Source organism: Euleptes europaea, chromosome 3 (genome assembly GCF_029931775.1).
Source record: "Euleptes europaea isolate rEulEur1 chromosome 3, rEulEur1.hap1, whole genome shotgun sequence".
Taxonomy (NCBI): domain Eukaryota; kingdom Metazoa; phylum Chordata; class Lepidosauria; order Squamata; family Sphaerodactylidae; genus Euleptes; species Euleptes europaea.
Window position 1 is genome coordinate 2520158 of NC_079314.1, and position 12689 is coordinate 2532846.

Sequence of the window (12689 nt, forward strand, 5' to 3'; positions counted from 1 at the left end):
TTACACCGTGACAATAAGTGACACTTGGGAGCTGCCCCGTTACCGGAAGAATCTGTGTGTCGTGTTGGCGACCATCCACGGACACGTGTGGAGCCAGCAGAAGGGGGGGTGTAGAGAGAAGAAAACACTTTAATTTCTAGCCAGTGATTTGAAGAGGTTACATGCTTCGCTGGATAAGTACAATGTGGGGGGGGGGACGAGCAAAGGAGTCACACAGAGAGTGGGAAATGGAAAGGGGAGGGTGGCGAAAGAGAGAAGGAAAGAGCACGCAAAAACAGGCCCGGCCCCGGAGAGGAGGGGAGCCGGGGCAGGTGCTGCCAAGCCATGAAAGGCGTTCTTGTGGGACGCAAACAGGCCTCGACACACCTGAAACCGCAGCCTTCCTCCATAAAGGGGCTTTCAGAGGCCTCAATGAAAGGGGGAAACAAAGTGGAGGGGAGAGGTATTATAGGCTCACTAGGGGGATGTGGGGTGGGGGCGCTGCACCCTCTTGTAGGCCCCAAAGGGAGAATCGGCCACAGCCAATGAATGCTGTCCTCCCCCCGCCCCCCCGCTCTTCACTCCAAGGGCCCCTTGAAGTGGTCAGACCGGTTGTCTCCCTACGGATGTTCAGGGATACCAAAGAGATGCTATCGGGGAAGAAGCAGCCAGAAGTGGGGGTGGGAGAGAGACTCGGGGCCCAAAAGATGGCAGGAGAATTTCCCATTGACGGAGGCAGGATGAGGCCCCCCAGAGCCCCCTTCACACAAGCAGCGCCGATACCACTTGAAAGGACACTCCATGAGGCAGGCCGATAAAAAAAGACGATTACAAGACCCAAGCATGATGGAATTACTCAAGCGGATTAAAATGGCCGGCTGGAAGTCTCATTTGGACACTGTCTGAAAGCGCATTCATGTAGCAGGCAGTTTGCGAGGCACTTTGTCTGCATGGATCAGGTCCACCACTATGCTATTCGTCTCCAAACGTCAGCAGGATGGTGAAAACCGTGCAACGAAGCGCTGCAATGGCCGAACAGCCGTGCAAACACCACGGGCTCACAACAATCTGCACCACTAGTCCGTGTGTGGCTGACCCAAGAGTCATGTTCTCTCTGCCCGCTGAACGGAGCCAGTTCTCACAGAGCGAGCCAAAGCAAATTTCACACCTCCGAGGTCACCCATGAACTGCGTGTGGGCTCACACCAGCCTCATTCCTGAAGCGCTGAGCAAACCCTCTAAAAGGTGTCCCCCGACAGTCTGAGCACAACTTTTCTCTCCAAGCCAAACTAGCAATTCCCTCCATTTTTTCTTCCCCTAGGCCTAGATCCATCAGCTTGGCATCTTATTCCCTCACTTTCTGTTCTCCTATGGGGCCAAACTAGGAACTGAGAGAAACACAGAGGGTTGCCAATTATGGTTTCGTTTTGTTCAGATGCAAATAGGAAGGTGCACGAATTCTCCCCATCCAATTCCCTCCCCACTGATTATTTCATCTGCCCCTCCCACCCAAATTGGGGCTCTGAATCCAGAAGGGAGACAGATTATGGAGGAAATAGCAGAGGGGGGATTTGCAGTTCAGGATCAGCAAGTGCAGCAAATGTTATGAAGGAGACTGGAAGATATCCCTTTTTACAGAGTGGGATGGTGATCTTAGAGTAGAGAGAAGATCAATGGACACTAGGAAAGGGCGGGGGGTGGGGGGGAGAGATGTTTACTTATTTAAAAGCCTTCTATGCTGCCTCTGAGCCATATACTCCCTGGGCAGCCAGCAATAAGATAAAACATCATAAATTTAAAACATTATAAAATCACAACATTTAAAAAAAACTCAGCAGCTAAAAAAACCACACTAAAAAAGCTAAAAAAGGAGAAGACCACACGGAACAGCTGAACCACTCAAGAAAATCAGGCATTTGTCAGGATAAATTAGAATTTTCTAACCTGGTGCCTAGAAAGCACCAGGCATGTAGCTGGGGAGGAAAGTATTCCATGGATGAGGAGCCAGTACAGAACAGTCTCTCTGTCTCTCTCAGCCTCCCAACTAATTTCTGAAAGTGGGGGGCACGTAAAGGAGCTTGGCAGATGACCTGAAGTCTCAAATACGCATAAGGTTGGGAGTGGGCAGTTGTGGCTGCATGCCAGATGAAAAGAGTAAGAGAAAAGGGTTTAATGCGCTTGGGGACTGCAAGGTAGCACCCACACACTGTTTTTCAGCTCTGCCCCCCCCCCAACATGGTTAAGGACTAGGCCAGGGGTGTCAAACTCATTAGTTACGAGGGCCGGATATGACATAAATGTCACTTGGTCGGCCGGGCCATGGGTACTATAAAATTTAATGCCAGGTACCAGAGATACAAACTTTATAGAAGACACAGGCAAAACTAATAATATTATTTTTCACTTTATTTTTTTAATTAAAATACAAACATGCTTAAAACAATACCACATATAGTATTTTCTTTTATTTAACAGTCTTTGATCCCTCAGGACTCGGGGCGGGGGGCTGCCTTGGCTGGCTCACGGGCCAGGTAAGAGCTCTCAAGGGGCAGGATGTTTGACACCCCTGGGCAAGACGCTCAGTTTTTTAAAGCCCAAATTCTCACAGTGATGAGTGTGCCCTCATAACCCTTTTTGATTAACATAAGCCATGTGCTCACATGCTAGAGCCCCACATCAAGTAACTGCTCCCCCACTCTGAATTTATTAGCTCGGATTAAAAAACAAGATTCTCCCATGAACTTGCATAGTAAGAGTGTGTATGTGTGTGTGTGTGTGTGGGGGGGTAAATCCATGTTTACCTGTTTAAACTATCCAGACCGGGTGATTACAGGCGATCATTTACCAAGTGATAACTTAACTGTGGCAGATGGACGGCCACATGGGGAGTCGACCATCTGCAATGTCTCCCACAACATGACCGAATAAAAATGTTGTTCCTGTCAGAAATCTGGGGAAGATGAACGATAAAAACTCTCCTAACTGGGTAGGCAGACAAGACAGACGCTTGCCACCCTTTTTCATTCTATGACCAGCCCGGTTATCCCGGCATGCCCGTATGTCTTAACCAAAGCTTTTACACAAAATTATTAAAAGAAGTCAAGGATTACATGTCCATTTGGGGCATAAGGCCCTGCACTGTGAAATTTCTCAAAGAGGCAGATCCCACCCCTTTTACCCATATTTTAAATATCTTGCTCTGTCTCTGAAAATGCCCCCCAAAGTAGCCTATAACATTCATGGAGTCCTTGCAAATCAAGAACATTCATAGAATAATACCAGCAAAATATCTATCAGAAAACAGGAAGCAATTATCTAAAACCGAGTTTAAAATGATTTTTTTAAAGAGCTCTGTCTTTAGTATCTGCTGCCTTTAGGTTGAGAATAAAAATAAAGATCCACTGAGTCATGCAAAGCTCCAGAAGGCACCCCCACCCCACCCCAGCGCCTGACCGAGAGGAAGAGAAGGATCCCTTGCGCTCTCTCCATAGGGCCCATTCCACACCTCATCCCTAATATTCAGCTGGGGGGGGAGGAGGAAGGACCTGCCCTATCTTACTTGTATCAATCTAAATGGATAAAACCTCCAGGGGAAGACGAATATGCACGAGAAGATGCGGTGACTGCATGAAAATCTTGATGTGAACCAGGGTTCAGTTCCAGAACAGGCAAAGAATGCCTCTGAGAACTTGCAGAGTGCGTTTCCCTCCCAGTCGGCAATAAGAAAACCACACCATGCCTGTTCTCACACATCTAGGTCTGTGGCAGTTGAAAAGAGCAAGAGTCCAGTAGCACCTTAAAGACTAACACAATTTCTGGCAGGGTATGAGCTTGTGAGCCACGGCTCACTTCTTCCAGGTATGTAGACAGGAATTCCGGTTCAGGAATGTAATATGATGCCAAGGCTGAACCTTACCTGAATCAAATGGACTAGTCTCTTTGCAGAGACAATTTAATTTTTTTAAAAGGCCCATCTTGCAGGCCAACATCCAGAGTTGCCAACTTCTAGGTTTAGCCTGGAGATCCTGAAGAATTTCCATTGATCTCCAGATGACAGATCAGTTCCTGTAAGGGTCTGTAAGCTTTTGCTTTGTGTGCTCCCCCCCCCCCGGGCTCGTAAAAGCAGTCCAGGCCTTTTGCCTTTCCTTGGTTCAGGCGCTGTGTCTAGCAGGCCCCAGGTTGGAATGTCTTTTCCCACCGTCCACCTCCCTTGCTCTCTCCGACTCCCTCCCACCAGCTGTGGCCTTGGTGTGCAGATAGCAATAACGAGCTTCCTGAGGTCTTTGATGTTCCTGTACCATGCACAATTATCTCGTAGATTCCCATAACATACATTTGACATCTGCTTCCCTGTAGGGGTTATAATTCTGTCTTTATGAAATTGCTAACACTTGCAACTTTACCATTGTAAGGCCTATACTAACCTGAAGCTTCCAATAAAGTTCCTTGGTTCTGCATGACCATCTGAGCAAGTGATTTTATGGAGTTTGCACAGGGAGGTTGGGAACCCTCACAGTTCCCCTGTATAAAATGGCTACTTTGGAGGGTAGCCCCTATGGCATTATTTGCCACGGAGGCTCCTTTCACTCCCCAAACCCGTCATTGCCAGGCTCCACCCGCCTCCCCAAATCTCCACAAACATCCCAATCGGGTGTTGGCAACCCTGCTCACAACTTAATAGGAACTCACAGTTCCCACTTAAGCCCCAGAACTTTTCTTTTTTGAAACTAAGGATTGGATGGGACATGTAGGGAATGGAGCTAGAAGACCAGCAAAACCATCTTCCAGGGAGGGGGGGAGGATTCTTTTTCAAACTGCCTCCTATTGGCTCCCCTTGGTCCTGGGCAGGAACATTTATAGCAGAATGGTCGTCGGTCCGTTTCCCCCCCCCCCGCCTGCAGGTGCCTGCAGACCAAGCCCAGGAGGCTCAGAAAAGCCAACGCAGGGACCTGGAATGCAAGAGGCACCGTCCTCAACCAACAGCCCGCTGGGGCATGTTTGGGGAAGAGCATCCTTCCCCGTCCTCCAATGGGGGAGGGGACGGGACGCTGGTGACTTGGGAGTGCTTGTGAGCCGCCTCCCCCTGCCCTGCCTTCCCTGAAACTCCTGTCTCATTCTAGCAGAGCCCCAATTCCTCCCGCATTTCTCTCCACGCCCAACTCGCACAGCTTTGGCATCCAAACACCCACCTCAGTTATATAAACATCCTCCCCTTCATGCCAGGCCTCTGGCGTCCACAAGAACCCAGTGCCAGGGAGGCACACTCGGTGGAGGGAGAGGTCAAAAGAAATGTGAACGCCGGAGTTTTCTCTCCCCCACCTGGGAAGGAGAGCAGAGCCACGAAGGAAGCTGCCAGGGCGTCTGTATCTTAAACTGCAAAATTTTGGCTGCAAAACAGCAAATAAGAGCCACTTTCTGTACCCCGGGCAATGATCAACGGTTTATGCCGGTTCTTGGTTAAGGACGGGAAAGCAGAATGCATCTTTTGTGTTTGGTGGTGTGCAGGTTTCTTTTTCAAGAAGGGATGCTGATGTTCCAACTTGTAGGAATGTCCTTTGCTCCCAACTCCCCTCAGCTGAGAAATGCACCCTGAACATGTTCAAAGGCACCCGTTTGAGGCGTTCAAGACAGATTCTGTGGCTGAGTTCCACAACCCACCCATTCAAAATAAACCTCGAGTTGCAAATGTTCATGTGGACTAGTTACCTCTTTGAAATCAGAGCACAGCAAAAGGTTGGGGGATTTAAAGGGTGGGGTTTTAAATCTAAATTTCCAAATTCAAGGACTGGGAATTTGGAGACCAGAGCATACAAGCAGAGAACTAGTTAGTTATTCCAAGGGAATGCACCCAAAATAAAATAGGATTTAGAGATTGAAGCAGATAGGGTTGCCAGCTCAAGGTTGGGAAATTCCTGGAGATTTGGGAATGGTGCCTAGGGAGGGACCTCAATGGGGTATAATGTTTTGGAATCGATCGCACCAAAACAGCCATTTTCTCCAGCGAGACAGATATATATTGAAAGGAGATCAGGTGTGATTCAAGGAGATCCCTTGGCCCCCCCTGGAGGTTGGCAAATCTACTCAAGTATGTGTGGCAGGGCTCAGCACCCCCTCCCCACATAATGCTTGTAGTCCCAAGGCAGAGAGAGCTGTGTAGCAGATATGGGTGGGGGGGCTCTTCAGACTACCCCCCTTCTTATCTTTCCCCCTCTTCACATCACCTTGTTGGTGAGTCACTTAAGAAAGGGCCAAGTCACCGCTGAGCCCGAAGGAGCCAGGAAAGGGGGGGGGCTGCCCAGGGATGGGAGAAGAGGGGAAGGGGGGGAAGCAGAGCCCGGGAGGGGGGCAGGGCGGAGAGGGCTGTCCTGCCCCATGACGGGGGCCCCGGGGGTCTGATTCTCTAGCCAAGGACTTTGGACAATATTAATGGGAGGGGTGGGGCGGAATGCAAAGCCCTGGCCGGCCTTTCCCTTCTGCCCCCTAGCCTCCCCCCCGCTCCCCCCGCCCCGCCATCTCCTCGCTCCAAGCCCCCAGGCAGACCCGGGGGTCCCATCTGGCCGCGCTGCCTCGTCCAGCTTAGAAAGTCGCCCCCCCCCAACAACACACACCTCCAGCTACGGCACGGGGGGAGCAGGGGGGGGAGCAGCTCGCCACGAGCCAGGGCGGGCGAGGCGGCGGCAGGGCGCAAAACGACCCCCTCCCCGCACAAGCCAAGTGGTCCACTAAGAAACAAGGGGAAGGGGGACCGCGGCGGGGCCGGGAGAGGGAGGGGGCTCCCGGCCGCCCGAGCTGCGGGGGGCTCGGCGAAGAGCCGGGCGCGCCTCCCCGGCAGGTGCGCCTCCCGGGGGGGTTGCCCCCCAGCCCGCCCGCCCCCCGCCCGCTCACCTGGGCAGGCCAGCAGCACCAGCCCCAGCAGGACCCCCCGCCAGGGGAGCGCCTTCGGGCAGCGGCGGGCACCCATGCTCACACCCCGAGCACGAGCGGCGGCGGCGGCGGCGGCGGAGGAGACTCCACTCCGGCAGCCGCGGCTCGCCCGCCGCCCCCCGTGGCCCCGCCCCCAGCCCCGCCCCCTGGCTCCTCGCCCCGCCCCCAGCCCCGCCCCGCGGCCGCCTCTGCCTCCCGCGAAGGGGAGGCGCCGCAGCGCCGAGCCGCGGCCGGCCGTGCAAAGCGCGTCGCTGCAGGGCCAAGTCCGGCCAGGAGGGGGCGGCCCTCTGGCCGAAGCGCCCGCCTCGCTCCGCTTTGCCCGGGGGGGGGGGCACTCTGCACGTGCTCCAAGACCAGCTCTTCCTTCTGGAGACGGGGCTTTGTCCCGGGCAGGGAGGCCTCAGCTCTGGCGTCGGGAGCGGGACTCCCCTCCTGCTTTTCCCTCTGCAGACTCTGCGTTAACCGCTTTCATCCGACAGCTCCGGCGCTCAGTGCCCAGGCACCCACGACCGGAACCCGAGCACAGGAGATTTCTCCCAGCTGGGGACCCAACATGTCTCACACCACTTCCCCCTCCTTTTTATCCTCACAAGAAGGTTGATTGGGCTGAGAGCCTGTGACTGGCTTAAGGACACCCAACAAGCCGCCATGGCAGAGGGGGGATTCGAACCCGGGTCTCCCAGATCCTAGTCCTGACACCACATTGGCCGTTTTGAAATAGAAGGAAAGGAAAGAACAGACTTTCTTTTCAAATTTGGGACCCATTTGGGACACACGTGTTCTCCTCGTGACCTGCTTCCCGGTCAGACCTTTCTACCACTCACCCTCCCCTTGGCATCTCACTCAGTAAGCAGCTTCTCTCCCCCCCCCCCGCCAAGGTCGCAGCCCCCCCTCACTGTCCCTATCTGGTTGCCTTGGGATCCTTCACGCCTGCCCTGGCGAATCCTATGGTAAACGGAGAGCCCGGCTTCCCAGGCCAGATAAGACCGGCCCAAGGCCAGACAGTCCAAACAAGAGCAAGAGTCATCAACAGAGCAGGTTGAGAACCTGGGAAGTTTTGGGACGCTCTCTGTGTGCCGCTGCTGGCCGCTGGCCCTCTTGGAGCTGGGGAGGATTCCATAAAGGCCTGGAGTCCAACTCAGTGCTCTTGGCTCCTCTGGGAATCGGACTGAACCAGCCCAATTGGACCAGCTGCCCAAGGCAGCCTCCAGGTGGGACCAGGGGAGCCCCTAGAATTACAGCTCATCTCCAGACTACAGAGTTCAGTTCCCCTGGAGAAGGATGCGTTGGAGGGGGGACTCCATGGCATTGTGCTCCCCTGAGGTCTCTCTCCTTCCCAGGCTCCACCCACAAATCTCCAATAGTTTCCCAACCTGGATCTGTCAACACTGCCCCCCCACCCCCTGCTGGTGGCCAGGGAGCCATTGGAACCCACGTCCAAGTGGGTGCTGGAACCAGAAACGTGTAAGGAGAAGGCAAGAAAAACACACAGAGAAGTCAGATCCTGGATCCATCTGGCCCAATAATGTCTACTTCAAGCTGTTTTCCACACCTGCTACTTGAGGTTCTTCTGCTACAACAGCCAGGGACTTGAACCCACGACTTTAGACATGCAGCGTAGATGCTCTCATAAAACGGCACACACTCTGAGCTGTGTATCCCAGAGTCCTTTGCAGTGCAACATACGATTCTAGGACGCAACTCCCAGACCGATTTTAGCCCCGTACAATATAAGTGTTGCGCTGCAACCACTGGCAACTGCTGAGACGTTCGCCATCAGCCTTGGTATGTACTTCTCTGGTCGTATGGGGCAGCCGGTTGGGGAAGCAGAAGTTTGGTGTTGGCCCTGGAAACAGAACAAACAGCTTGTTCTGTGATACACAGGGGTGGGGGGGCATGGCTTAGTGGTAGAGCATCTTCTTTCCATGCAGTTAAATCCCCAGCATCTCCAATTAAAAAAGGATTGGGTAGTAGGTGATGTGAAAGGCCTCTGCCTGAGACTCTGGAGAGCCGCTGGCAGTCTGAGGTGACCAGACTGACCATTGGACTGATTGAGTATGAGTCAGCTTCATGTGTCCATGCGCAAGAGATTAAAGAATACGCTGAAGCACCTCCAAAGGAATGCTAATCTGTGGCTGATTTCTCTCAACACATTATGCTTTCCTTTTATCATGCACTGGAGACGGCCCAAGAAGTCATTTTCCCCCCCTGACAGAGACAGAAAATCAAAATAGCACTCTATGTCCTCAACACAGTGGCTAAAAAAGTTATTCTTTAAGATTACCCCCAAATCTGTTTGCTTCACCCTGTCCTATGGCCTTGCCTCACACATATATATGCACACATGTTTAAACACTTCAGATCGGGACACTAACTTACCTACTGCTAAAAGAGTGCACCAGTGCATGTCGTTACCCTCCAGTAAAGATTGCTCCAGTCACTTTCTCTTTTGTGCCATTTGAGGCTTTTAAACTTCTTTGATTGAGGCACGAGAATTTCCCTAGGAGGAAATGTACTGACTCTGCTGGCACTTCAGGAAGTTGGGAAGGGGACAGATGGACGAATGCAAAGGCAATCCGCCACAAAGTGTTGTACCACGCACCTGTGCCTGATGCGTGGTAACATTTTTACCAATGAGCAGGGTGACATGGGTTACCGAGCTATGAAGGAGACAGAGATCAACTTGGAATTGTTTGGTAATGTAGATGGGCTTGGCGAAAGGGAGCGGCAATAAGTTTGGCAGCTCGGTGTCCAGAGGTGGCGCACCTCTGCTTCCTTAAAATGTGCCCTGTTCCAGCAGATTTAGTTCCAGCTCATTGACTCTAATCAGTGCTTCAAAGAAGGTGCTGAGTATTATTTGGAACAAGGATCAGTTGACCATCCCAGAGGTCCTTTGAGGCTCCACAATTCAGTGAGGGAAACCAAATTATCCCGGGGCTCAGCTATCTCCCAGCTGGCGGTGATGCAGCAGGAAAAGATTTATTTATTTATTTAAAACATTTTAGCCATCTTTCTTCTTTACAGAGCCATTTTCTATAACCGGGAAGAACAATTCTTTCTCCTGGGTGTCAGAGGAATGGGAAGAGGTGGTGGGCATCGTCTGCACCCACCATTGCGCCCGCCTGGCCCATACTGCCCTCCTGGGTCCCAAGTAAGACCCTTGAGGCTCTGCTAGCACTGCAGGGCTTGGCCTCGATCTCCCATAGGCCCCGAACTGTACCTCCCTGGCAAACAATATTTCTTGACAGACCCCCTGTTTGAAAGTGTAGCTGGAATTTCTCAATGAGAAAATGTTAACCGACCTTCCCCAGCAATGCCCATCTTTGGGTTTTCAAAGGGGACTAGACGGCTTCATGGAGAATATGGTGATCAACGTTTTTAGGCATGGCATTTCAACAGAACCGCCATGTTCAAAAGTACTCTACCTCTGACTCTTGAACATGGGAGGCAAGTAACCGAGGAAAGCTGCCCTGCTACTAAAGCCATCTCTGGTTGCCCGGTTTAGGAAATGGTATGCTAGATCCGATGAGTTTCCAGCGGCTTCCAGCCCACACCACTACTGAGAATCACTGGATCGCTGGAATCCTGAATGAACCGAGGGGGCGCCCTGTAACATACCCCAGGATCCTTTGCAATGCAAATGCTTCCCTGTAGGGAGAAAGTTTGAAAATGGCTTGTGGTGGTGTAGCAGCAGTAGAAGCCTGGCCGTGACCTTTCCCTGCCACTCGCAGGTCAGCGCTTGGCCCCTGTTTTCTAGCCAGAGCGCGCATATTCCACATTCCAGGGATGCTCCATCAGGATGAAGCAACATCCACCCCCAAACTTTGGGGTAAAGGTCAGCTTTAAGCAAGGGGGAAGGGTTTCGAATAAGGTCCCTGTCTCGGGGAATGCAAGGGTTGCCTTTGTTTGAGGCGCATTCCCTCCCAACTGTCAGCCCCATCGTAAAAACCCTTTCCTAGGGGTAAGATCCATTGAGTAGGCCTGAGGGCATTCCTCAGTAGATTTGCTTAGGATTGCTTACCCTTGAACGGTGTCCTGTAGTAGAAGAGCAACATTCAGTAGCCTCTTAAAGACTAACAAGAGTTCCAGGACAAAAGCTTTGGAGAGTCAAAGCTCCCTTTGTCAGGGGTTGCCAACCTCCAGGTGGTGGCTGGAAATCTCCTGCTATTACAATGGAACTTCAAGCGACAGAGATCCGTTCACCTGGAGAAAATGGCTGCTTTGGAAGGTGGACTCCAGGCCTTATACCACATTGAAGTCCCTCCCCTCCCCAAACACCACCTTCCACAGGCTCCTCCCCCAAATGTCCAGGTATTTCCCAACCTGGAGTTGGCAACCCTGTTCATCAGCTGTGAATTGTAGTATTAGTTATGAAACCTAGATAACCCATCCGTAGTTCTGATTGCTGTAAGACTGGGGAGCCGGATCCCGAGAGGTACATTCCACATTCCATTGGATTTCCAAAATGTTGAAGACTTCAAAACAGTTCTGTGTGTGTGTGGAGAGACCCAGGTTCATATCACCAATCTGTTATGAAGCTGACTGAATGACCTGGGACCCAGTCACACATTCTCAGACTCGCCTTCCTCACAGGGTTGTTGTGAGGATAAAATGAAGGAAGGAAGAACCGAGTATGCCTTCCTGAGCTACTTAGAAGGAGGACAAAGACAGACAGACTGCCAACTTTGGCTTGAGAAATTTCTGGACATTTGGGGGAAGCGCCTGAGAAGGGTGATATCTGGGGAGGGGAGGGAGCTCAGCAGGGATGTGATCCTATATTGTTCACCCTCCAAAGCAGCCTTTTTCTCTAGAGTAACTGATCTCTGTAGTCTGGAGATCAGTTGTCATTCTGGGAAAACTCTAGGCCCCACCTATAGGTAGGGCTGCCAACTCTGGGTTGAGAAATTCCTGGAGATTTTGGGGTGGAGCCTGCGAATGGCAGGGTTTGGAGAGGGGAGGGACCTCAGTGGGGTACCATGCCATAGAATTAACTCTCCAAAGTTGACAGTTCCTCCAGGAAACTGATCTCTGTAGTCTAGAGATCAGTTGTAACTCTAGGAGATCTCCAGGCCCCACCTGGAGACTGGCAACCCTTTTACCCGAATTATATGGCCCCTGCTTTTAGTGGGGAAAATAGCGCAGGAGACTGAGCTTTTTGTATGAAGGGGTAACCTGGGGATCTTTTAACCTGTGTTTACAAGAATAAGTCCCGTGGAATATGCTCAGTAATTTCAAGTAGCAATGTAAAACATGAACATACAATTCATACAAGAGCTATGGAAGAACAGGGTGGAGGGGTGTGAGATAGACTCAGAGAATGGGTGATAATTACCAGTATAGGAGAGCGAAGTCCAATGAAAGCAGCACCGTAGAGGGAGAAACGGCCCAAGTGTTTCTGGAAGTAAAGAAGGCAGTGACCCTCCACACAAGTAGTGGGTGTATGTTTGGATCCAAGGCACACACACGCTATGAATAGGCAAAGAACGAATATTTACACCCAAAAAGGAGTCCTGAGGAGGTATGCGGTAACTGGCAGGTAAGCCAGGGACAAAGAAATGATTGTTTTTCCGGGATCCAGACGAAAGAGGAGAGGCTTGATGGGTCATCAGGAAGCACGTGAATACCTGAATGACTCTTGAATATTGCTTGATTGCTGTGATCGTTGCAAGTATGAATCTTTGATGAGATTTCAGGGCAACAGAATGCTTGGAGTATTCTCCTGAATACTGAGTAATTGCCAGGATGGGGGTAGATAGTGTAACTAATGGTCTGCTTGGGGCGCTGATG

General features: G+C 51.7%; 1 protein-coding gene across 1 annotated transcript in view; it reads right to left on the minus strand.

Moving 5' to 3' along the window:
• BCAM (basal cell adhesion molecule (Lutheran blood group)) overlaps positions 1 to 6939 on the minus strand; it is a 61325-nt gene extending 54386 nt beyond the window's left edge. The window contains exons 1-2 of the mRNA XM_056847775.1: positions 6864 to 6939; positions 5400 to 5567 (exon numbers count right to left, since the gene is read on the minus strand). Of these exons, the coding sequence (XP_056703753.1) occupies positions 5400 to 5567; positions 6864 to 6939 (244 nt within the window). The remainder of the gene's footprint in view (positions 1 to 5399; positions 5568 to 6863) is intronic.
• Between the last annotated feature and the right edge of the window lie 5750 nt (positions 6940 to 12689).